The 26,302-nt window shown below is 42.8% G+C and overlaps 1 protein-coding gene across 1 annotated transcript; it reads right to left on the bottom strand.

The window, feature by feature from the left end:
• Window positions 1–520: 520 nt before the first annotated feature.
• zfyve16 (zinc finger, FYVE domain containing 16) lies at window positions 521–24,828 on the bottom strand. The gene is made up of 18 exons (XM_070850653.1): window positions 24,739–24,828; window positions 20,409–20,517; window positions 17,946–20,038; window positions 16,233–16,329; window positions 11,253–11,429; window positions 11,012–11,151; window positions 9,891–10,107; window positions 8,907–9,029; window positions 8,653–8,808; window positions 8,330–8,554; window positions 7,036–7,118; window positions 6,184–6,288; window positions 5,391–5,541; window positions 4,619–4,699; window positions 4,334–4,496; window positions 3,392–3,497; window positions 2,197–2,373; window positions 521–1,215 (listed from the first exon to the last, which is right to left on the bottom strand). The coding sequence occupies exons 2-18, from the start codon at window positions 20,476–20,478 to the stop codon at window positions 1,057–1,059; spliced, it is 4,323 nt and encodes a 1,440-aa protein (XP_070706754.1). The 5' UTR covers window positions 20,479–20,517; window positions 24,739–24,828; the 3' UTR covers window positions 521–1,056.
• Between the last annotated feature and the right edge of the window lie 1,474 nt (window positions 24,829–26,302).

The raw sequence follows: 26,302 nt of genomic DNA, 5'->3' as shown, positions 1-26,302 counted from the left end.
TGTCACACACTTAGAATAACACTCTGAGCCTGTCAGTGGATCAAACAAGCACCTTTGGCAACAACATTACAGCCATTAAAGCCTGTACAGATGAAATCTACTGGACCAGTTCCAAAGGTTTTGTACTTAATTTTGACTCCAAAATAGGTTTAAAATGTCCAAAGATAACCTTGAATACTTTGGAGCTGTTTTGACTCCTCTAACACCACAACCGACGGTGCTTAACAACGTGCACTCGCATCAGTCATCAGGCTGAAACGAGGATAATTTGTGCGGCGCTTCGTGACCTTGACTTCACAGGAAAAGACACCAAAGGACCCGAGAAGTGTTCCTGCATGAGGCCCCAGTGTTTTCCTGCCGTGAAATCAACACAAACCAGCATATGAAAGGAAATCATAGTACCTGGAGAGGAAATGAGATGCGATTTCTTTTCATCCTTCTGTGCTGCGCATCTTTTCGGACGGGTCCAGCTGTGGATCACACGTGTCACCTGTGAAGTACTGAACACTGCAGTAGCCAGTAATGTCCCTTGTTTTAATATCATCATTTCATTCAATAAGCCCATATTAAAATATAATAAATACATCCAAATGAGAGACATTTCGACTTCGAGTGTCCGTGGGAAACATTCACTGAGGTGCTCCGAGCTGACGGACGCCAGCAGGGAGCCTGGAAGGCAGAGCAGAGGAAAACGGTTTCATAGTTTGGTTGCATTTGGTCATGTCGTCGTATTCCTTGTTTAGTGTTTGGCTTCTTGTGTTAAAGCAGCTTCGGTGAGCACACGACACACAAACGTACAAGCAGCTCCGCAAGAGAAAACCCAATTTACATCCCTCCAAATACATCGGAGCGGGCACGTCGTCCCCGCGGCTACTCGCCCTCCCCCACCCTAATGTTTGGCTGCATGTCCGACTGTGCAAACTGCTGCGTTAGCATGTCCCGCTACAATCAACAGCTCCTTTTTCTGTGCTCAACCACCTTCTGTCGAGTGGAGTTTTCATCTATTTATTTTTTGTGTGTCACTCCAATGTGCGCTGAAGTGTGTCGGGTCTGCGTTTAGATGGTGTGTGTGATGTAGAAGATGAACTCCATGTCCATGGCAGTCTGCGGCACGCTAGCGCTACCTCCGTGGATGACGGGGATCAGGGCGCTGTCCAGCTCGTTCATGTAGCGCTGAGGGAGGAGCCTGCCTCCGGAGCCGGCCTGGTACTCCACCTGAGAGCAGACGCACACACAAACACTCACTCAGCACGAGGGAGATGCTCCAAACACAGCAGTGTGTTACGAATCATAAAGGATACAGGATGTTCAGTGTGCTAACGATACGTGACCCAAACAATTACTATTAAAATATACTAGAAAACACATTTGATTTCTGTCGTGGCCAAAAAGCGTCACTGGAACCTGTTCTGAGGGACCAAAGTGCTAAAAACTACTAAAGTGAGCTCTAGTTAACGCTTTAAATCCCACCGTCCCAGAAGGAGCCGAGCAGGAAGCCTGACAAACAAACAGCAAAGAGAATCTGCTCAGTTTTCAAAATAAAAGCCCCCCTGCAGACTGTTAGTGGTTTATTCCAGCAGCACATCAGTATTATTCTCTAATGGGGGGGGCACCAGGCCAGACGTCAGCCGCTCAGAGGGTTTTTAACACCATGACGACCAGAGGTTCATCTTGGATGTGGAGAAACACTCTGACTGTGACTTTAGCTGCTGTCTGTAGCTGCAGCACAACAAAGCAGGAAGTACATCCAAGAGACACATTTAAAGCTGCAGAAGAAGAAACGCAGCCTGTTTGATCCCGTTAGAAGCTCCAACATCAGTTTAACAACCAAACCAGATAAATCTGAGCAGAAAGATCAGCAGGGAAAAACACTCGCTGCCGGGACAGGACTCAGACGAGTCCAGTGGGTTTTCAGGGTCAGTGTGTGTGTGAGCGGCATGATACTGTTGGAGCTGCTGGAGGTGGAGGTGGAGTCCTGACTCCTTGAAGGAAACAGAAAGGTAAATTTCCTCCTCTACTGCAGCAAAACTAAACATTTCAGTAATATCTACAGCCTATAACCCATTGTTCATGGTGTATTTTTCAAAATAAAAGCTCAAAATGTTATGTTCTCCCTCTGTTTTACCTGTTGTAGCCAAACCTTGGCCTCCGTACCGAAACCGTGAATTTTGTGTCTGTTTCAGCTCTAGTTTTTACCATATCGGCCTGCGTAGAGATGCGTAGAGAGAGCGAGTTGATGCCGCTGGAGGTGAGGACAGCGAGGTGAGGAGTCAGGGCGCTGCAGGCGGCCAAAGACATCTCCTTCTGAAACACGCTGCAGGACGACAGCACGGACACGAGGCTGCAGTCTGGAGTCTTCAGCTGGTAGAACACCTGGAGGGACAGTCACACATTCACTCACCTGGTGGAACAGCCACAGTCACCATGAAATACTTTATTGCTGCCATTCAGTTAGTTTGGCTCAATCCAGCTTTTTTGACCTTCAGTTTGTAATATTGTGGATTACATCCTGTGATATGCAGTGTTTTGGATACTCCTTTAATATTCTAATGATATTTTTGTTCTTCTGAAGGATTCAAAAGCTGCTTTTTTGCTGTTGAAAAAGGTTTTTTATTCATGTCAGCATGTTAAAAAATAGAAACTAGGATTGGGCTCATGTAAAAACTTTCAAACCGGTTTGATATTAAGCCTAAAACTGGACCGGACTGGTAATACTGGATTTTACCACTAGGTGTCACATGTGCCTTTGGTAATCCTGAGAGGAAAATGATGAGAGTGTAGCATCGCCTCAATCCGGACAACAGAACCTTCCTTTCTCTAAAGTTTAGGATTAAAATAAGAAAAATGGCTTTGAAGGAAGAAGGAGGAATCAGCAGGGTCGTGATGAAGGTTAAAATTAGCCGGCGTCTGGTCCATCCTTGCTTTGTTTTTAGCCTTGGAGGCTAACAAAGCTATCATTAGCATCCGTCATGTGTCCAGTTGAGTAACAACAGACTGTTTGAGCAGCTAAACGCCCACATGGAGCTCCGTGTCCCAGGTTTGTCTGCTTGTCTGAAAGGTTTTGGGCTTTGAAATCCTCTGGACCGGATACACATGACGGACTAAAAGCAAAGATCAGTAACCTCACTAGTTTATGTCCTAAACAAACATGATATCATGTTAATTTCATTGCCTTATTGCTTATTGAAAGAAGTTAGATTTAGTGCCATCGGCTCACTTTTTAATTTGTCAGAACGTCTCATTGCAACAAATGCTGTGTGTAATGTGTCAGTCCGAACAAAAACAACAGACAACCCAATGTTAAACAGACAAACTGTTGGCTGAAACTGATAAAACAGGCTCCACAGATCACACTGGGAAGGACGTGAAGTTAATTAAGAGGAAGATTCACCTCCGTGCATCTGATGGTGCGTCCATCTGACTCAAACTCTGTGTCCTGCTGCATCCTCACACTGCAGACTCCATCCAGAGGCCTCCCGTCGACCCCGCTGGTTCTGCTGCAGAAAATCACATTACACATAAACAGACGATTACGCGGCTAATGAGGATAATCACATTTACACAGACAGCGAGTCCATTCACTCATATATGAGCAGGGAAACTCCATCGGTGTGCGTGCGGTTAATCATTTTATGGCTATGAGCTATCGGCAACCGACAACAATAACCAGGCTTCTTAAACCCAACAAGCATTTACATATTTACAGAGCTCTTACTTTTTAATTTGAACTTAAAAGGATAAGTTTCACGTTTTAATACAAAATCCCCTCTTTGTGTTACTCCTTCTTTACAGCTCAGCGCAGAAACAAAAGGAGGGGGTTTTGTCCTCTTAATTTGATTAACTCTGCCAGCTGAAGCCTCAAAATAGAGTCAAATAAACTGAGTTCATGCTACTTTCTTCTTCTGTTGCCAGCTTAGAAGCACCTCCTCAGTGCTCGTGTTAACGACGTAAAGAAAGAATAACACCACAAGAGCAAAAACATCTGACGCCTGTGTCCTACACCGTGTAGATTGCAAGCAGCCCCCTGAAGCAAACTGAGATTTTGGGCCATATAAATAAAAACGGAGTTGATTTTAATACTAGAAACTACAGCAAAAAGATTTAAAGGGTCGATCCACCCAAAGAAAGATAAGTACTATTAGCTAATTTCACGTAGTTTTGGTGCTTGAAATCAAACTGCGACGTTAACCACGTGTTTATTACTGTTACCATGACAACGTAGGACCAGGAGGAGGACCAGGGGACGGTGCGAGCTGGATTAGAGAGAGTATGTGGCATGACAGTAGTGCAATGGTGCACAGAAATGTGTGTGTGTGTGTGTGCGTGTCATTACCCCGTGTTAACGGGCGAACTCCGGTCCACCCAGCGCACAGTGACGTTTTCTCGGAGCTCCCCTCCGTTGTTCCTGCCGCAGGCTATGTGGAAGTCCGTCTGCTCCTTCAGGGCGGCGCGCAGAGACTCCATTGTCTCCGGAGGGATCTGCACCATCAGCCCATCTGACACACAGAGACAAAATCCCAGTTAGGTCGGTCACACGTGGTGAAGGTTTAGGCCGAGGTGCTGTGCTCCTCACAGCCTTGGTTTGATGGAATAAGAGGCGATAAGTCAGTGGCTTTACCTTCAACAATGCTCGACTTGGCAATGAAGCCTGAGGAGGCTTTCAGGGCTCCATTGAACACCACAAAACTGGCCCCAGTCACTGTAGCAAACCACAGACCACCAGAGGATTAAATACTCATGTAAAACTGAATCAAGAGACAACAATAACCAGTGCACAGTCTTATGGAAAGGATCCCTACAGACAGAGACCTGGAAGATCCTTTTGGTTTAACCACAAACAGCTGTTACAACGCTCTATTCAAAGAGACCAAATTTCATTGACAAAAACAGTAATTTTACCTTGCAGAACACATGAGTTGCTGGTCAGCTGCTGCCTCAATCGGCTAGTTTGTTTGTACCATTGTGTGACTTTAATGTTTTGAAGAGCTAACTCAGATCTGAACTAACCCTTTAAAACACAGAAGTCACAGGAACTAGATCAGCGACTCCAGTGTTATGCAAGATAAAATTGCTGTTTTTGTCACTGCAATCTGGTGGCTTTGAACCGAATGATATGACTACAGTTATAATGCATATATAATGTACAAAATAGGGCACAAGTAGAGTTAAATTACACAACGTACATTGTTCTGCAATGTACAATTACCATTTTTCTCAGTGGAGTCTGGTTATGTAAATGACAGCCATTGTTGCCTATTCTCAGCTAACTGACATGATCTACTGGACCAATTCCAAAACGTTTTGTACCTATTAATCATTTTGAAAACGACATATAATAATGTATAAAAATAGGACTTACAGAAGTTATCCTTTAACACAAACTCTCTCACCTGTGCGGGTCTTCCCGGGCATGCTGTTGGCCTGCGTCTGATAGTTTCCCTCCTCGTTCTGGAAACACACCAGGTGAGAGTCGGCCTCGGTGCTAAAACGTGCTCCGATACTGATGACGTGCTCATTGGATGCATTCACCACCTTCTGCATCTGTAAGGAAGATTATTATATAGACAGTTAACCATCTGTAGTGCACAGCTTATTATTTGCTAGCATACTTACTAGCCGCTCTATATATTGTGAGCCAGCAGCTGCAAAACGAAAGGAACACTTTGAATTGAAGGTGTTGTATCTGGACACAACCATTAAAGGATAACTTTGGTACTTCTTAAACTTCGGCCCCATTTTCATATCTTATATATACATTATAACTGCTGGTATACAATTTGGTTCAAAGTCACCAGACTCCATTGGCAAAAGCAGTAATTTTACTTGGCAGAAAAGACTGGAGTCGCTGATCTAGTTTCTGTGACTTCTGGGTTTTAAAGGGTTAGTTAAGATCCGAACCATTTCTTCAAAACACCGAAGTCACACAATAACACAAACTAACTAACCGACTGAGGCAACAGCAGACCAGCAACTCCAATGTTTTGCAACTTAAAATTACTGTTTTTATCAATGGAGTCTGGTGTGTGTGCAGAGAGCGACAGAACAGTTTGTGGTTAAACCAAAATGATCTTCCGGGTCTATCTCTGTCATTTACACACCAAATTATGTAAAAAATAGAGATGTGGATCTTCCCATCTAACCCTTGGCAGGAAAGCGAATGACTTTATTGTTCAGCTTTCTGACCTCATTGAAGCTGCTTTTGGGAATGTCGATGTAGCTGTGGCCCATCTCCATGTGGATCCTCAGACCCTCCACAACTGACAGACTGTACTGGTAGTTCCTCAGGTCCTGTGGAGACAAAGAAAAAGAAACAGCTTAAGGATACTGAGCCATGTGGTTATATAAACTATTTTCATGGTTGCACGTACAGGCAAACAACACTGGGCATAAACAACATTAATATGTACGGCAGCAAATGTTTTAATTATTATTTTAAAACTTCATATCTAAGCGAGTAATAGGGATAAACCTTTCTGTTAAAGAGTAACATCCTTTTTGTTTTAACCAGAAACAGCAATTACATCCTTATTTTCAAAGGCACCAAACTCCATAGAGAAAAATAGTAATTTTACTTTGCAGAACATGGGAGTTGCTGGTCAACTGCTGCCTTGATCAGTTATTTTATGTGTTACATATATATTGTGTTGGATCCAAACTAAGCATTTAAAACACCACAGTCGCACAATAACACAAACAAACTAAAAGATCAAGGCACCAGTAGACCAGCAGCCCTTGCGTAAACTTACTGCTTTTGTCAATGGAGTCTGGTGGCTTTGAATGCGGCGATATAACCGCTGTTTCTGGTTGAACAAGAAGGATCTTACAGGTCTAGCCCAGCCTTAAAAATCCTGAAATTATCCTTTAATTAGACTGAACCACAGCAGTGTGGGGTGCCATGTGGGAAATAACCCAATTCTTCAGAATGATTAACAGCGGAGACAACCTTCTCTGTCATTTAATTAAAGGCAGTTTAAAAAATGGGATTAAAACAGAAATACACAGCTTTAGGCATCAGCCTTGTGTTTTAGTACTTACAGCCAGTAAGTTCATAATTGTGTGTCCTGTCTCTCGAAACACAGAGTCCCGAAAGCGGATGCTCATCAGTGTAGTGGGATACACTGAAAAAGAGAACATATTTGGTTTATTACATTATATAAACCATAACATTTCTGGTTAGTGACACTAAAAGACCTCATTTACAGACATTACTGTATAAAGTTTGCTTTAATAGGTGAAAACAATTATTTCATTTTTCATCAAGGGATGTTTCTCCTCAAATAATTCTGGATTAAAATAAATCAAATTGCCATAACTAACCTTTATTTTCACTATTGATTCATTTTGGTGGTTATTTTCTCAATTAATCTACAATCTAATCGATCACAACTTCTTAAATGTCTTGTTTTTCTCTTAGTAGTCCAAATACTTCAAAGATATTCAGTTTGCTGCCACATAAGATGAAGAAAAGCAGCAAATGTTCATAATTGAGAGGACGCAATCAGGACATTTTTGGCATTTTTATCTAAATATGTTCATATTAATCACCTAACATCAATTGATTAATCAACTAACTGTCTCACTTTTAGTAATTGTGGACAAACGGATGGAAAAAAGTGTTCTGTAACAGTGCACTTTACATTAGAGTCCACAGGTCCTCGAACCCAAAGCAGATGATTACTAACATTGCAAAAAAAAAACATGGTTTTGGTCAATAAACATTCTTTTTCATAATATTCCCTAAAGCTGTTCCTCTCTCGTTGCTCACTTCAAAGCCACCAGACTCCATTGACAAAAACAGTAATTTTACATCACAGAACAGAGGAGCTCGCTGTGCTACTGCTGCCTCACTCAGTGAACTCACACGTTAGCTTGGATCAAAACTGTCCATTTAAAACACCAGAGTCACTCAATAACATAAAGGAACTGACCGATCAAGTCAGCAATAGACCAGCAAACCCCTGTGTCCAGCGAGGCAAAATTACTACGTTTAATCAATGGAGTCTGGTGGCTTTGAGGCAAGCGAGGAAAAAGAGAGAGAACAGCTTCAGTTCCCAATCAGGAAGGGCTGTCTGACGTCCGCATACAGCAGTGAAAATATTCTGAACATAACACACACTTACATGGATGCTGATTTATTATAGGTGGGCCTTTTTTTAGGTGGCTAAAATCTGTTTTTGTGCAGCCCCTGTCCACAGCAGTACAAATTTGTTTTATAAAAAATTCTAAATTATCCAGACTATCCCATTAATTCCATGGCTTTCCAGAAATCCCATGATATACAGGGTACAGTACAGGTACAGTATAGAAGGTCACACACACACACACACACCACTGTATTCAGCTCCCAGCCGTAGAAGCAGCCTGAGTGGAAAGACTTTGGCCCACGGCACCTCCAGTTTCTGGACGAGCAGGCCAAACAGGAAAGGCTGAAGTGGGAGAGTGAGGCCATCTAGAGGCTGACAGGTGGGAGAGAAGAAGAGCATCCCGGCGTGGTCTTTACTGCCCAGAAAACTGCTTGTAAAAGTCACGTTGTCCAGCTCCTCCAGAAACTTCCCTGTTAATAGAGCAGAAATGATTTAGTAGTCTTTGTTTTCTGTCCGTCTGAGAGAAATAAAGACAAACAAAATGGCCTTTACTGTGTGTGTGGTCTACCTTTTTGGGCTTCTTGGTAAATGTTGAGATAGAGTGTGAAGAGGTCTTTAGGGAGAGTTTTTTCTTCTGGCAAACACTCCAACAAAAACACCAACTCTCTCTGCCCCAGAGCCTGCAGCCCGGTGGAGCCGAAGCACCAACACTGCCGGCTGCAGTCTGACATCGGATCAAACAAAAACACAGGGAGAGTTAACAGGGTCTGCAGGAGTGCCTGTGAAAACAGAGGAGAAGAAGAAGAGAGAAGATCCACTCACATGTCACCAGTTTGACATTGACCAGCAGGTTGGGGTTCAGAACAAAGGTCAGAGGTCGGGGTCCTCCCTCTTCTAGTAAGTGCAGGATCTGACACGGGGCAGGACTTTCCTCGACCAAGACATCTAAAGGGAAAACACAGCAGAGCACATTTTAAGTTACATGCGTACAATCCAAAGTAATAACCTAATGAATACCTAATCTAGGCCCTGTCTTTTTTAATATTTTGGTTTATAAATGACTAGTAAGCACAAAAAGTGTTGGAATTGGTCCAGTAGATGGCCTCAGCAGGCAGCCATGAGATGGGCTGCTATGGCTGCAACGTGATCCTTTGGGGCAACTGCACCAGATCAAAGTACATCCATTGTTGATCAAAAGTGCTTGTTTTTGGCACTGACAGGCTCAGAGTGTTATTCTAAGTGTGTGACAGCATCATGGAAAGGATCCCTACAGAGAGAGACCTGGAAGATCCTTTTGGTTTAACCACAAACAGCCGTTATGTCGCTCTCTGCTCACACACCAGACTCCATTGGCAAAAACCATAATTTTACCTCGCTTATCATGGGAGTTTCTGCTCTACCTCTGTGATCATTGGTTAGTTTTTGTGTTACACAAACATTGTGTTGAATCCAAACTATTCATTTAAAACACCACAGTTACACAATAACACAAAAACAAACTCAACGATTGAGGCACCAGCAGACTTAAAGCACTCGTGTAAAATTACTGTTTTTATCAATGTAGTCTGGTGTGTTTGCAGAGGGATTCTTTCCATAATGCTGTCACACACTTAGAATAACACTCTGAGCCTGTCAGTCCACTTTTAGTGGACCTACTGTGATCAGGTGCAGTTGTCCCAAAGTGGGGAACTGCTGTTACAGCCCATTTTGCTGCTGTTGGCTGAGGTGATCTATTGGACCAGTAAAGTGGTTCATGTTCAAAAGGAGCAATTTAAACCATGCAAATACACTGAAATAAACACAGACCTCCTGCTTCATCCTCTCCAGTGGTGATGAGCAGTGGAGGGAGCTCGTCCTCATTATCCGGCAGCAGACTGGGGACCCTCCTCACTGAAGAACTGATTCCAGAGAGCAGAGCATAATCCCAGGGTCCAGACATCGGAGGTCGGACCACCTCTGCCACCCCAGACGCTTCGGGGGCCGAGGAGCCGCTGCCTCCAACCTCCGACCCCGCTGAGCCAGGCTGAAATGAGAGGGTGAGTCCCATTATATTTCTGTGGATTCAAGTTCAAGTTCTTTTTTTTTGCCATGTGTGCAATAATCACAGTGAAGCGGTCACCGGCATGGAAAATCTTACATCTCATACATATCGTATTCGTATTGTCGTATTTGTGGAAAGTGTGAAGCAGAAAAATATCCTATTAAAGGATAAAACACACAAGTCACACACAAATTACTTTTTAAATGTTGTTTTTGTGAATGGAGTCTGGTGGCTTTGAAGAGAGCGATACTAACTCTTCAAAAGAGTCACCAGATTCTATTTAGAAAAACAGTAATTTTATCTCACAGAACACAGGAGTTGTTTGTCTGCCATCACCTCAATCAGTGAACCAACATGTTAGTTTGGATCCAAACTGACTCGTTAAAACACCAAAGTCACGCAATAACACAAACAAACTCAACGATCATGGCAGCGGTTGACCAGCAACACCCATGTTCTACAAGGTAAAATCTGTGTTTTTGTGAATGGAGTCTGGTGTGTGTGCAGAGAGCGATATAACGGCTGTTTGTGGTTAAACCAAAAGGATCTTCCAGGTCTCTCTCTGTAGGGATCCTTTCCAGAACGCTGTCACACACTTAGAATAACAATCTGAGCCTGTCGGTGGTAAAAACAAGCACTTTAGATGAGGCACATTTGCCTCAAAGGATTACGTTACAGCCACTGCAGCTCGTTTTGTTGCTGCTGGCTGAGTCAATCTACCTTTTGTACCTATCAGTCATCTTGAGCCCAAAATATGTAAAAACAGGGATCAGGTTTAAAAATACCAGAAGTATCCTTTCACTGCCTGAGGAGGAACTCATTCCTAAAAAAAAAAAAGTCCTATAAAGTGTCCTTGTGCTGTGAGGATGTTGTGTCCGCGTCTTACGGTCATTTGGTCCGGAGAGACGCCGCCGAACTCCTGCGAGCTCCTGCGGCTCGTCACCGACAGCTTGGTCGTGTCCGCCACCTCTCCGTTGGGCAGGATGCCATCGGCGAACCACACGCGCTTCTGCTCACGAGGACAACCTGGTGGACACAGAAAGCGGAGGTCTTTTCACGGCTACAGCCCAGGAGAACAAGCCAGCAGTGAAGCACAGACTGGGTGCGGTACTTAAGAGTGGTCATACTGTCGTTGTTTGGGTGTTTGAGAACGGACACAGGCACCATGACGGTCGGTGGAGGAGAGTTAAGGGTGCCGGCGGCGCGAGCCTGCTGCAGAGGGGGGATGGTGCTGCAGTACTCAGATGGGACGTTGGGGTTTGGACTGGGACCCGCAGGACTCATCATCCGCTCCAGGGCCTGGGCTACAAGGAGAAAGGTGTCACAGAGATGTGCTCATTTAGCACAAACTCACAGCAAATCACTTCTATCTACTGTTAACAAAATATCAGCCCCAATACAGGTTCGCTTCATGTTTTTAGCCTAACTGGGGTTTGGCTCTACGGACGGAGATGTTGGAAAGAGAAAGAGTGTCCCCATCGCAGCTTTTTGGAGTTTTTTTTAATCTTTTAATCAACATAAATTACATTTTTCTTTTGTAAAGTACTGAAAAACTCTACTGATATTAGTTTAAATATGAATCTAACTCTCATCAGCTTCAAAAGCCCTTTCTGTTTAGTGTTAACACGCACATTTTTGTGCCTAATCCAGGACGTTAAACATCGACAGCGTGTTCGCATTTTCACTGTGAGCCTGTTAGCATGCAAACATTATACATTTAACTCAAAGCAATGCTGCTCCTGTAGGAGCGCTTTGAGCTACAAGCTGCAGACTCTGCAGAGCCTTGTTTAGTTTTCGTCTGTTAAAGAAATTAATGTCTCAATTTGTTATGCCTTTAAATCTAAGTCTCAAAATTAAAACCTCAAAGAGTGGCCAGATCTGTACCAGCAGATGGTTTAGTTTGGTTTACTGCTTTAAAGTTTCTGTGGCGGCTCAGAAAGGACGATCAAACACGAGTCACAAGTCGCAGCTAAAACTGATGGATAGTGCCGTTTCTGCTGGCCGTGTAAGGACGCTAATTTAGGCGAGTGTTGCTAAAGATTCTGGCTGAAACAACTGGAAAAGTTGATGCAGTGGCTGATATCAAGGCCTGTTGCTGTGATGTTGTTTTCAAACCTATTTTCTGCCCTCTAGTTAATCTAGCTTAATGTAGCATAGCGGTAGCTCAGTTCTTTAGTCACACAGGACCGCATCACACCCCGTTTATGGCCTTCGTTTCATTCAGTTAAGCCCTAAAGCCACTTCTCTTCACGCTTCTCTCTTGTTTTTAACATTTCCCAGATGTCAAACAATCTAAATCTTTGTTATTCTACTGTTTTTCTTTGACTCATTTTGTGTCAGCGATACAATAAATCCTGTATGTTAGATTTCTGATAATGGAGGATTGTGATGGAAGAAAGTGTGAAAATGAAGATGTGCCTGAAGCGACTGATGATGAGGATGATACTCTCCGATCATCTGATATCACATCACATGATGTAGAGGCAGAACTGGAGCAGGAGCATGACTGTGCCAGCTCAGAGGACATTTATAGACCAGACTGCTGCTGTTGTAATGACCACTGGGCAGTGACTGTGATTACCGTAATGACTCATTTGTGTTTGGAAACTGCTTATGCTTATGTGCAGTACATCCTCGTAGCTACAATTAATTGTTTTCAATGTTAGGACTTGGAAAAAGCTTGATTTGTGCGGTTCAGTCACATGTTTCTTGAGCGAACCGTTATGCTAGAACAACATCAGGCACATTTAAAGGGATAGTTTGGATTATTTGAAGTGGGGTTTGAATGAGGTCCTTCTTCATAGCCAGTATATCTCCTACAGTAGATGGTGGTCGGCATGGCCCAAGTTTGGAGAAGCATGTACTGCTGTGTATGAGGGCAGAAGAAAAACAGATTTTAGCCACCTAAGAAGATGTATCAAGTGTATCAACTCTACAGTTAGAATATTTTCACCGCTTTACCTTGCCATCAGAAAGCCATATTTGATGGGAAACTGAAGCTGTTAAATGCATCTACGCTCTCTTCAAAAGATACCAGGTTCCATTGACAAAAACAGTGATTTTACCTTGCAGAACACCTGGCATTGCTGGTCTACTGTTGCCTTCATTTGTTAGATTCTTATTTGTTATTGTGTGACTTTGGTGTTTTAAAGGGTAAGTTTTAGATCCGAACTAACCCTTCAAAACACCAAAGTCACAGCAACTAGACTAGCAATTCCCATGTTCTGCTAAGTAAAATTAGTGTTTTTGTCAGTGGAGTCTGGTGGCCTTGTGGAGAGCAATATAACGGCTACAGTTCCTTGTCGGAAAGGACTGTTTTTCAGCAAGGTAAAGCTGTAAAAACAACCTAAAGGCGTGCGGACCTCCATCTAATATAGGTAACACACTGACTAAAGTTTAACAACTCATACAACCCCACTTTAAAAAAAAAAATCTGAGCTATCCCTTTAACATTTGCATGACAGCTCGGCTTCACCTGCAGAACGAAGGTTATTGCAAACAGTACTGACGTGAGTTATTACTTCCAGGAAAGCAGTTTGTGACGCCTTCCGGTTGCACTCCCAGAAAACGCTGACGTGGCACTCGTCTACATTATATTGATCAGCCATATATAGATCTTTACTGATGGATTGTGTAGTGACAACAACTACAGCGTGGCTTTCAAAAGCGCAGGAACATCAGGAGGAGGAACGCGGCTTAGATGAAGTGATTCAGAGCCTTGTTAGCGGAAAAACAAAAAGTCTGTTGTTAGTCCCACAGCATCAGAGAGCTGTTTCACCTTGTTCTGCAAGGAAAGGATGACACGGCACAAAAAAAGTCATCCAGGGCTCGAGGCAAAATACTTCAAGTACAATTACAAAATCCACCGATGACCCCATTTCAAGTTTAGCGCTAATACACAGACTCTTCCACGTTAAAATGCACTTTAAGTGTCTGCATGGATCATAAGAGCAACGACAAACCAGCAGTAGCGACACAATAACAACAGTCGGACGCCTCTTACCTCGTCATCCCCTCTGCTAAAACTCAACCAGTCCACATCACTGCCAGTATATTCCTGAGTCTGACTTTAGACGCTCCCATCACTGCCCTGCCGAAGCCGCTCCTCGCCTATTTCCTCCCTTAGTGTGTTATTAGCCGCGTTAGCCTGTTAGCGTCAGGCTGGAGTGTGTGCGGTGAGCCTCACATCCATACTGATGTGAGCCATGGAGAGCCGAGGGAGGGAAAGGAGAGAGAGAGAGATCACATCACACTCGCTCGGGCGTCCGCCGGCCACAAAAAGTGGATCACCTCTTTCTTCTTAATTTAGACATCGTGTGTGAGCATCACATGTCTGCTGCATTGGGCGGATGCTGTAGTGCACGCACACACACACACTAACACACACACACACACACACACAATCAAGGACAAATGCCAGTGTCCTGCTATAACTCTCCTCTCTCTCTCTCTCCATCCATCTTCCCCCTCCCATCTCTCTCTCCCTGTCCATGCTGCAGTCCTTAAGACCAGATGCGGTGCCTCTCTGAAACTCGCCTTTTATAATCAAAGCAGACGTTAAATCGCTGAATTTAAGGCGCAAATCAACGTGGTGCTTGTGCAAAGACACAATTCTTAACATGAATGTTTGAATGTTTAATTAAAAAGCCCCTGAGCTGCTGTGTGCTGCTGTTTGGTGCCTTAAATATTCATAAACTACATAATTAAAGTGTTGCTCTGGTGTTATTAAGCTTTAATGTGTCTGTTTTAGGATTTCACCATGATTCTGCTCCGATGTCGGGATTTTAAAAAAAACTTGGTAACTTGGGGGCAGCAAAGCAAGATGTAGACACAACACTGACATATTGATATGGCTGTCACAATTATGACATCATACATGATCATTAATCACTATAAAAGTGTTCGATAGACATTTCAAAGATCTCACTTTTTGAGTCACTTTCAAGCTACACAAGACAAAAATGTCCACAATCTCAAAGTCTTTGTCATCACATCTAATTTGTTACGATAAGTTGCGAAAAAAAAAAAAAAAAGTTTTACACCCACAGAGATCAATTATTTGTCACCAGCTGTTCGTACTAACTTTTATTGTAGGTTTTATGATTATAATCATCATTTCATTTAAAAATATTGACAGATTTTTGGTTCACATAAGTGATTTTGTGGATGACGCACCAGCTTATGTTGGAAATAAGCATTTTCTAAACTTTCGAGGTTTTGTACGAATCCTGCAAATAACTTTTTGATTAATCATTTAATTGTCTTTATTGCTGTTGTGTTTGGTTTTGCCTAAATCCATATTATCAATTTTAATGGCTGCTGGCAAAGGAGCGTCAATTAAACTTTAAATCGTTTCTCAAACAACATTTCACCTCTCGCTCGGCTGCACATCTGGTGAAAAAGTGGTGAAAAAGTGGTAAAAGACAAACTGATTTTCAAAATTTAATATCCAAATAGAAACCCAAAGCCATAGTTGAAGAATAACTGATGTTTTAAACTTGGGCTCTATTTATTTTTACATATTTTAGCATCTGAAGGACTGGTAGGTACATGAGGGACAATTAGAAGAATGTGGTTTTTCAGCTTTATTAATATTGTGATTAAAACGATATCTTTTATGCAAAACTTTCTGTACCAACCAGTCCTTCAGACGGCAAAATATGTAAAATAAATACCAGAGTTATCCTTCGAATCCTGTGCAGTCACATGTTTTTAGCATAAAACAATAAATCAATGAAATCACAATATTAAAAAAGCCTCAAAAACCACATTCTTCCAATAACATCCGTCCCTCCAGGAGACACACATGAATAATCTGAGCAAACACAACACCTTAATCCACTTTCAGGGGTTTTGTCAATAACTGACAACAGATCAGAAACTAGGTGGAAAGAATAAAATCACCTCTAATGATTCTCAGTCGTCAAGCAGCTCCTGGACGCCTGAATGTGTTGATCGCAGCGCACTGCACATATTTCCATTTTAGAAAACTAAAACCGTACTTGCGGTGTTACAGATTAGCTTGGAGTGTGTGTCAACGTGTCGCAGTGAATCGCGGCGTCGGACAGTCGGACCGAGCAAAGGGGGGGGGGGGGGGGGGGCCTTACCTCTGTGTATGGTGTCAAAGCAGATGACACACACGCGAGCCTCTTTCTCCAAGTACTTCAGCTTACACTTCCTGTTGCAGCACACGGCGCAGTACACCTGCCACAGAGGAAGACAGGACGACGGTGACGAAGGAGGAGATATGCTTCAAAACTCGCACGGACAATTAATTCCCATCATATAAAAAAAAGGGAGGGGAAAAGATCAATGCACAGTAAATCTAAACATGTTGTCCGTCTAGTCCGCCGAGCAGCAGCGGTGGTGTGAACAATAACACATCCTTAACAGGCCTCTCTAATGCTGTTTTAATCACTGGCCTTTAAGGGACTTAGCTCCGTCTTTAGGACACCCGGCTCAGTACAGATCTATAGAGGAGCTGGAAAAAGATCTGCTGACTCATGCTCTCTGCGTCCATGAATCCACCGAGCTATATTTGGTCCTGGGACGTGATCCATTTTATTTAACTATTTCTGAAACACGTCATGAGAACTTCCACCTTCATTTGACTTAACCTGTGATATTAAGGTTACAGAAGAAATGTATGTAAAACAAGCACATAACTGAAGCCGATTAAATGTATCATGTATTTACATTAGACTGTTTAGTCAAATATTAACTTTAGACAGTGTAAAGGCTCTTAAAGGGTAAACTTGAGCCCTATTTTCCACATATTCTGGTGTCTAAATGACTGATAGATATAAAAAGTGTTGGAATTGGTCCAGTAGATCACCTCTGTCAGCAGCCAAGAATCCTTTGGAGCAACGGCACCTGATCAAAGTAGGTCCACTAAAAGTGTCTGACAGCATTATGGAAGGGATGCACACACACCAGACTACATTCATAAAAACAGGGATTTTACCTCACAGAACTCAGGAGTTGCTGGTCCATCGCTGCCTTGGTCAGTTAGTTAGTTTGTGTTATTGTGTGACTTTGGTTAGTTTCTTTGTATTATTTCATGTCACACAAATATTGTGTTGCATCCGAACTAGCCCTTTAAAACACCAATCAAAGCAGCAATAGATCAGCAACTCCTGCGTTCTGCGAGGTAAAATTACTGTTTTCGTCTATGGAGTCTGGTGGCCTTGAAAAAAGTAGTACAACAGCTGTTTATGGTTAAACCAAAAGGATGTTACAGGTCTATCTCTGTAGGGATCCTTCCCATAATGTTGTCAGACACTTCGAGTGGACCTACTTTGATCAGGCGCAGTTGCCCCAAAGGATTATGATTAGCCTGAAGTGATCTGCTGAACCAATTCCAAATCTGTTTGTACCCATCAGTCATTTCAAACCAAAAATATGTAAAGCCTAGTTTTAAAAACACCAGAGTTATCCTTTAAAACAGAGGATGTTCCTGTTAAAACATTGACAATAAGTCAATCAATCATCATTCTAGCTTTGAAGACCACATATGTAAAGAAAACTGCTTTACATTTTGCCCATGTTTTGCTAAATGGGAGGTGTTTCTAAATGGCTGTCAAATACTGAGCACTACTTTTAATTGTCCTCTTATTCACTTGGAACTGTTGAACAAAACTAATAGAGAGCTTCAACGATCAATCATTAGTCAGTCAGTCGATTTGACAATAGTTTGATTAACTTTTCCAACAACATTTCCCTAATTCAAGACTCTCTACTGTGAAAGTTTGCTGCCCTCCCTCATCTCACTAAACTGACTGTTTTGGGGGTTTTGGACCCAGACACCCGATGGCGCCTACCTTTCCGCAGGCTCGACAGTGGTGCCGCCTCTTGGTGAAGGTGAACTTCTGGTAGCAGTTCATACAGTTGGGAGCTTCCGAGTCTGGCACCCAGGCGGGCTGTCTGCTCCCCAGCTCCTCCGCTCCCTCCCTCTTCCAGTTCACGGACCTGGCACCGTCTGTGGGGGATTCCCCGGGGTAAGGCGGGGGCTCTGAGAGTTCGTCATACCCCACACTGTAATCCTGAGGCTCCTGAGTGGTGCACACAAGGCTCAAATCCTTAATGTTGGAATGCTCCTCTGCAGGATTGGGGCTTGTGGGTGAACTCTCCACCTCCTCTGATGTACTTGGCCCTTTTGTGGAACCACTGAGCCCCTGAGCCTGCTCCTCTTCCTCCTCCCCTGCTGGTGGAGATCTAGCAGTTTGGCAGTGTAGCTGTTTAGGTCTTGCACCTCCATAGGAGGGCTGCTGATCAGGGCTACTGCTGTGCTGGGACTGGAAAGTGTTGCTGGTCAAAGAATGGCTTAGTTCTGACTCTTCTTGGCAAGGCCCGCAAGAGTCCTGCATTAGTGATGGAGCACCGTGGTTTAAGCTTCCCTCTGCGGACACACACATCGTTCTGTCGCTTTCAGGAGACGCCAGACCCTCTAAATCCTCCTGTGTGCCTCCACCACAGCGCCGCAGCCCCTCCTCCACGAGCCTGCCCTCCAGATCTCCGTTGGACTCCGAGAGGCTCTCGGGTTGAGTATAACCTCCACTGTTGCTGCAGTAAGACACGCCTGTGGCCTGCTCTGCCTCAGTGTGTGCCTGCAGGAACGCATCCAACTCCTCGTCTGTGACCAGCAGCTCGGCCTGGTCGCTCTCAGGAAGATACTCGAAGCCAAACTCGGGAGGATCGACCGGGCTGGGTTCTGGATGATCGCAGGAGGAGAGGTCTGAGGAGGGAGCGGCAGCAGGAGGAGCAGCAGGTTCAGGAGGGAGATGCTGCCCCTCCGGTGACGCCCTGCCCTCCACAACCTGCTGGGACACAGGAACCGACAAGTCGACGGGTTCCTCTAAGCAGGACTTGTCCCCGCTGGGTTCCAGCGCTGACAGGGAGTCTGCCTCAGTGCTCTCAGAGACGTCTGCCTCATCACGCTGCTCCGTAACCTGCCCAGACTCTTCTTCTGTGGTCTTCACCAGAGCTCCACACATGGACACAGCTAGCGGCAGACACGACAGGCCCACTGATTCGCTGCCTGAGGCTCCTGCATTTAAACCTACAGGACACTCAGCCTCACCTTTGTCTGAGCCTTCTTGTGACTCATCGTCTTTACTCGCTGAGGTTGTTGTTGTTGTTTCTTCAATGCAATCAACAGGCAGAGCGCCGTCCACTTCACAGCGGTCTGAGGCGTTATCCACTGCTCTGTTTGTGCGAGCCACCTCCTCACAGTCCTCTTTGTCAGCTGACTCAGTGGTCCTTGGTGGTGGTGAATCATCGGTGGACTCGCAGCCTCTCTCCACTGCGGCAGGAAGAATGACGTCCAGCAGGCAGAGTGAGGCGGAGTATTCGCCGCCCTGCTCGCAGGAATCTAAACCCAGCAGCTCGTCTTTACCCGCACAGGCTCGCTGTCCGTTGGCGCCCTGGCCTGACTCCTCTCCATGTGCAGTCACCACCGGGCTGTCAAAGTCCACAAGCAGCGCCTCCTCCTCCTCCTCCTCCTTCTCCTCCTCCTCTGCCTCCATTTGCTTTTCCACCATGTCGAGTTCGCTGAAAGCATCGTGGCTGTTGGCCCTGACAAGGATGGCCGAGCTCGTGTCATTAACAAGGTCGCACACTGGCTTCAGAGCTCTGTCCGGGCAGGGAGGGGCGGAGCTTTTAGCTGGCCGGCGGTCCACCGACGAGAGGAGGTCCACCGCGGTGAGTGGCTGACCTTTGACCTCCCTGTCGTCTGCGTTGCGGTGGATACTGCTGGAGTGGTCGGGACAGCTGGTGGCAGAACCATAATGAAGAGAATTGAGGTCCGGGAGGTTTGGTGGGCCGGTGGACGCCTCTGAGGTTAAACACTGCGAGCCCAGTGAGGAGAAGGGGTGCACAGACGGCTTCAGGAAAACAGATTTGCATTCAAGTTCCTCTGGAATAAAAAAAGGAGAACAAAACAAGTTAAACACTTAGACATTTAGACATAAAACTACATTACTGATTTTAAGAATTACTCTATTTGTCCTGTAATTGTTGAACAAATGCAGATGTTTATAAGTCATTTTTTAAGCAAAGATGACTGAAATTGACCTTTTCCAGTTTCTTAAAGTGAGGATTTGATGCTTCTGTTACTGTAAACAGAATTATATTTTATTTCTGAACTGAACAAGAGATCTGAAAACGCCAACTTGGGCATTTAATGGGACATTTAATCTCCTTTTCTGACATTGGACTGACCACATGAACGAAAAGAGAAAACAACAGGCAGATATATACAGTCAGTACTTGTATATAACTCTTACCAGTGCTGAGCTCAAAGTCATCGAGCAGTTTGTCCAGATCACACACAGCCGCCTTGAAGAAGCTGTCCATGCTGGGCTAAAACAAAGGGCCCTTAACCCCCTCCAAGTCCTAGAAAAACACAGAAAAACATTTGTTGTGGTTCTGTGAATAGAAAGTGTTGTTCCAATATAACGCCATGTAAAACTCTCCTTGACAGCAAGAATCTGGGTCACGTCTTGACACACCCTTTGTGACATTCGTGTTTACTCATTACACATGCAGCAAATCAGAGGAACTGCACGGGACCAACCTCACTGTGAACCTGTGTTAATATTTACTAAGAATAGACTGACGCTGCCACACAAGCACATACAGCTTAATTAACTGGGGTCAAAGTTCACCAGACAGCTGAATCATGATATCACATATTTAGGGTCTCCAACAAACCCCAAAGTGGATCGAAATAGTTCAGGAAATTTAAATTTTAACTATGGATCGACTTTTTTTATGAGATGTGCCACACAAACATCGTGTATTTCTATTTTGTTTAGAGAACATTGTTCAGTTTCCTCCTTGGCACCGAGTCCGACAAAACGGACTTAAGGTTGTGAATGAGTGGAAGAACAGCCTGGCTCTGCATGAGTCAAAGGACAATTATGGAGTCAAAAAACTGAAAAAATAAGGTTTAAATCTGTGGAATGGTTGTTTGGGTTTACAGAGGATATTCAGAGGATTGTGTGGATGACACCCAAACAGGTGGAAGCATTTATGTCACTAAAAAAGACCATTTATAATCTGTGTGACTGTCCTGCAGCACTCTACAGTACTCACTGTATCAACTGTCACATGATGATAGACAGTGCGCTGCTTTATCTCTCGTCAGTACGCTATCACTCCAAAACATCCTTAACTAAAGACGACCAAAGTGCAGGAATTGAAAAAGTGCAGCTCTGGTTTGAAGTGCAGTAGATGAGGAAGTGTCCCCATTATTCTCCCACAGGCCAGTTTCACTACAAACATGTTGTGTTGAATCATGTGAGTTTTTTCCTTTCATCAGTGTCAGTGATACCCACCTGACTACTTCAGTGACTTCTGGGTAAAAGAAAATATTGTCTATACTTTGATTTTGTAGGTGTTTTTCTTTGCAACTTGTAAGAGGAGGCGCTCGTTGAGTTCTCTATAATCTGCAATGCAATTTCTATAGATTTCCTGTAAAACGTCTGGGTTTTTCCCACTGAGGCTGAAGCGCCACCACCTGAGGGGATGTCAGTAGTCACACTGTAAAGCTTTAAAAAGGACCTGCAGCTCTTCAGCTGAGCAAACTACAGAAAGAAGAGCAGCAAGAACGGTTTGCCAGAGGGAAATATTCCAGAAAAACAATGTGACAGAAGTCCTAAATCCCCTCATTTCAGAATACGAGTCAAGAGAAAAGTGTGATGATAATGTGGCACAGAGGGATTATCTGCCTGGCAGCTAAACACACAGTATTAAGATCAATAATACCGTCACTGCCACTAAGTTCAGCTCCGATAACACCACAGGGCTTTTCACAAGGATACGGAAAAGTTACCGGCTAGGAGGAGAAATTTGCACTGCTGTCGCACTGTAATTCTTCCATCATGTAAACTGGTTTTAATTAGTGAATATTTTAATGAGTCTGCTGGAAAACATATCTGTTTGATCAGATGCAGCAGCAGCAGCAGCAAACCTGGAGCTCGGGGAGCCTCAAAAGGGGGTTCCAAGGGGGAATAGGTTATTTTTACTTTTATTTAATTGACTAGGAGTTAGTGCAATGAGAGGATGTATAAGAATGATTATACTGTTCAAAGGTTTCACACTATTTACGGTTAATTTGCTGATCTACAGCACAGACAGACTCTCTGAGGCTAATTTTATCAAGCAATTTGTGGGTCCGTTGCACTAAAATATTGATTCAGGCATTAAAAAGTATCATAAAAAATAAAATCTGATATAATTTGTCCCACCACCACTAAATCCTCGTTCTGCATGACAATGATTTGCTCACATTAAGACACATTTTAGCAGGTAGGAGATAAAGAAAGGTAAATAAACTTCTCGCTGCTAAATAGACTGCTGTTTTAAACTGGGAGATGGACCAGCAGGAATGGGTTAATCTAACTGGGAACTAAAATGGGTCAAATTTTAGGAAAGCGGGTCTCTGGCATGGATGAAAATAGCTCTCTGTTTAAAACTGAGGACAAACATCAAACATCTTCTAAAAAAAATCAGCTGCTTCATGAAAAGGCGTCTGAGCGACTGTTACACAAACACTTTTTCCTCCAGAAAAAATGACAGACGGCCTTAAAAGGAAGCGTTAAATCCACAATTTGCACAGTCGATATGGTGCCAAAGACAATATTTACTATTCTGTTCTATGTGATCCGTGATGACGTGTGTCAGATTACCTTTAACGAGTCCAGATTTGATTTGATAATCCTGCATCACTCACAGAAAACAACTGATGTAGACTCTACTATAGTGTTAATAAGCTTCCACAACACTACGGCTGCTCTTTCCACAAGTCAGCGTGAGTTGGTAAAGTGTAACACACAACCTTCTCCCTTCCTCATCCTACAGTAACTCTCTTTGTCCTGCTGTGTCACACGAGTAACTATGTCGGCTACTAAAGGATGAGAATGAGGAAGTCAGTCCTGTTAAATACACCTCTTACAGTTAATCATCGCAGTAAAAAAAGGCACTTCAGTGAATCTGGAGTCACCAGTTGTTCACAAAAGGCATTTTTTTTCACAATTTAAGATGAGTAATTGATTGATCCAACTTACGTAAAAGCGTTACGCTGCTACACCTGAGGTCAGGTGACAGGTAGGATTAGGCAGCGTCCTTCCAGGGACGGAAATCTGTTAAGTTACTGGGTCAGCTATGGAAAAAAACCTCATAATAACATGTGTATTGGCCAGTGGTGATGGAGGAAGTGGTCGTAACTTTTACTGAAATAGATCTAGTGATGTAACTCTGGAAAAAATAAAAGTAAAGTCTTCAAAATATCACTTCAAAGTCTCAGCAAAATGTCCTTCAAGGATCAAAAGTAAAAGAAGCTGTAGCTCCTTTAACTGTGAGATATATAAATGTTATTACTGGAATATAATTACTGATGCATTCACACATGAGCAGTGATTTAACATCACAGCTGGTTAAGGTGGAGCTATTTTCAGCTACATTCAGAGTGGACCTGCAGCGATTAATCAGTTCTTTGATTAATCATCAATCGATTTATCAGTTAGAGTAATTTTTCAAAGACAATGAAGTCAAAACTCTCCGATTCCAGCTTCTTGAATGTGAATATTTTCTGGTTTCTTCACTCCTCTGTGGCAGTAAAGTGATTATCTTTGGTTTGTGGACATAATTAATCATTTGAGGATGACACCGTGGGTTTAGGGAAACACCGATTGACATTTTTCTCCACTTTCTGGGATCTTATAGACCAAATAACTGATCAATTAATCAAGAAAATAATCAATTGAGACAATAACGGTTAGCTGCGGCCCTGTTTTACATGCCTCCAATGATGTATCTTATTTTAGAAGTTCATCATATGTATTGTATTTATTCAAAGTTATTCAAAGTAAACAGTAAATATGCTTAAACACTTAAATGTACTGCAGTAAAAAGTAAAGTATTTGTATTTGTATATGAAATTTAAATATTCAAGTATAGTAAAAGTATCTAAACACATTAATAAATACACATAATTACCTTGTAGTGCTGTTTTTCAGGTTGCATATTATAAAATAGATGTTTACAGATGAAATCCCACATCAGGGCACAGAATCTGACGGTCACAAATACCGTTGTAACACCCATGGAAACCGTTTCAAGCTATAACTATATTATTAATACAACTTTTCCCCATTTCCCCTCTTCTTTCTGTCATTTAAAGAGCCTCTGGCTAACCTACTACACCACACAAGAAGACACATACCGCAGAAAAGCAGCTTGATTGGCGTTTTAAAGGCGTCAGGGCTTCATTTTCCTCTGTTCTCTTTAAAACGTTTACAAAACTAGCAAACATGCTAACTAACCTAGTTAGCATTACAGTTAGCTAATGGTGCTAGCAGGAAACATTAGCCCCTGACATTTAACCACAACAAACAGGCTTAACACTCATCTTGAGAGTTAATTATAGTGGCCACTAATTGTTCAAGACTGTTCTTGAACACTAGCCATGATTAAACAGCCTGTTGTTAGCCACCTGTAAATTAGCAGGTGTAGCTAAAGTTAGCCTGTTAGTTATTACTGGACGCGTTAGCCGGCTAATGTAGCTAGCTTAGCTCCCGGTGTGTTAACCTGGTTTGTTTCTGAATTCCTTACCAGCGCTGTTTTTATTCCATTTCTCCGGCGTCGTCCTCAGCGATTAATCTCACCTTCCGCTTTCAAAACAGGGGCAAACATCGCCCCTACCTTCCTCTCATCCACCCTCCTCTGGCAGGACAGTTGGAGTTGTGTGGGAAGCTAGCTGTTGGATTAGTTTTATTGGGGATGTGTGAATTCTCCACTCAGGCGGCCATCTTGATCAGACTGTGGGGAGGTCACAGGATCTGCAGCCTGCTGTGGAGTTTCTCTGCACACTAAACTGCAATTATTCTGCATAAGTGGTGCTGATTTACCTCTCTGTGGCAACACAACCCTCTAGTGCACGAATTGTTAGTTAAATATGATTTAAAAAAAGACAGTTTAATGTGCTTTTATTGCTTAAAATTGCTTGAATAATGGAAATATTCAACATTTAAGGGGGTGTAGTTGGTAACTTGTTGCCATGTGGACAGTACCACAAATCTAAAAATATCCTTTTATTGAAAACAAGACTAAACAAATCCACCTCTTGCTTGGTGAAATGTATAACCCTGTATTTACACAGCGACATATACAGTAATTAATGGCTTATATGGTCAAAAACTATTCAAATTACCGTCCTATCTGGACTGTGCTGTATTATCAGTGTATTTTCCACATGCACAGCAGCTACAGTATATTATCTTCCAGGAGGAAAATGCTGCTTCTCTACTAAAAATGTACACAAAAGTGTGCCAATATATAGTTTGAGTGGGATATCACTGTACCTTCTGTTAAAATATGATTTCTAATGATGTAATTTATAATCGAGATTATATGTTACACTTGTAAAATGTCTATAATTACGAAATATGACTAAAAAATATGTTTTTTCACATTTAAATATAATAAAATGTTGCGAAATGTAAAATTTCCAATCATAAAATCAAAAATCTTATGATTTTATGATAAGTTAAACAATACATCACCTCAGTTCACTTCTCCAAAAATGTAAAAGCAATTAAAACTCTTAACACATAAACCCAAAAAATGTACCTGCTGTCAGCTGAAACCAGCACAAACTCACCTGCTCTTATGTTATATCATTAATATTCTATATTTATATATTATATTACTATATTGCTATTACTATACCTATTATATCTACAACATATACCATATACTGTTACATATAGTATATGTAGTTACTGGTTCCTGTGCAGGGCACGATAAATATGATTCACTTTTAAAATAGGATACATCGTTGGAGGTTAATCTAACAAAGAATATATAAAGCAGGGCTGTAACTAACCATTATTGTCATTAGTGATTAACTGAGTCATGTTTTTTTTTAGTCAGAAAATAGTGAAAAATGTCAATGAACCTCAAAACCGTAAAACTTTCTGCAAACAGATGAACTTTATCAATTATTTTCAAATATCTTGCCTTCACATTTGGAGATATGAGCCATTAATGTTAGAGTAGATAAAGCTCTCAGATCACATTTTGCTAAATAAACAGACTGTTTTCCTCCTTGTGTTGTAATACCGGGTGTGGCCGTTCCGCTCCGGGCCGGTAGGGGGCGCTGACACGCCGGGCTGCC

This window comes from Pempheris klunzingeri, chromosome 19, assembly GCF_042242105.1.
Source record: "Pempheris klunzingeri isolate RE-2024b chromosome 19, fPemKlu1.hap1, whole genome shotgun sequence".
Taxonomy (NCBI): domain Eukaryota; kingdom Metazoa; phylum Chordata; class Actinopteri; order Acropomatiformes; family Pempheridae; genus Pempheris; species Pempheris klunzingeri.
The sequence above is the reverse complement of the archived record's forward strand: the minus strand, read 5'-3'. Positions and strand labels throughout refer to the sequence as shown.

Bases quoted from the DNA above. Each gene is read 5' to 3' on its own strand.
- zfyve16 (XM_070850653.1), bottom strand. From the start codon at position 20,478: ATGGACAGCTTCTTCAAGGCGGCTGTGTGTGATCTGGACAAACTGCTC. The intron at 9,030-9,890 runs GTCTGTGTTTAT...TTTTCCCTTTAG, and splicing joins TGGAGAGGATGAAGCAGGAG to ATGTCTTGGTCGAGGAAAGT. The intron at 4,700-5,390 runs GTGAGAGAGTTT...GGTTTGCTACAG, and splicing joins GCCCGGGAAGACCCGCACAG to TGACTGGGGCCAGTTTTGTG.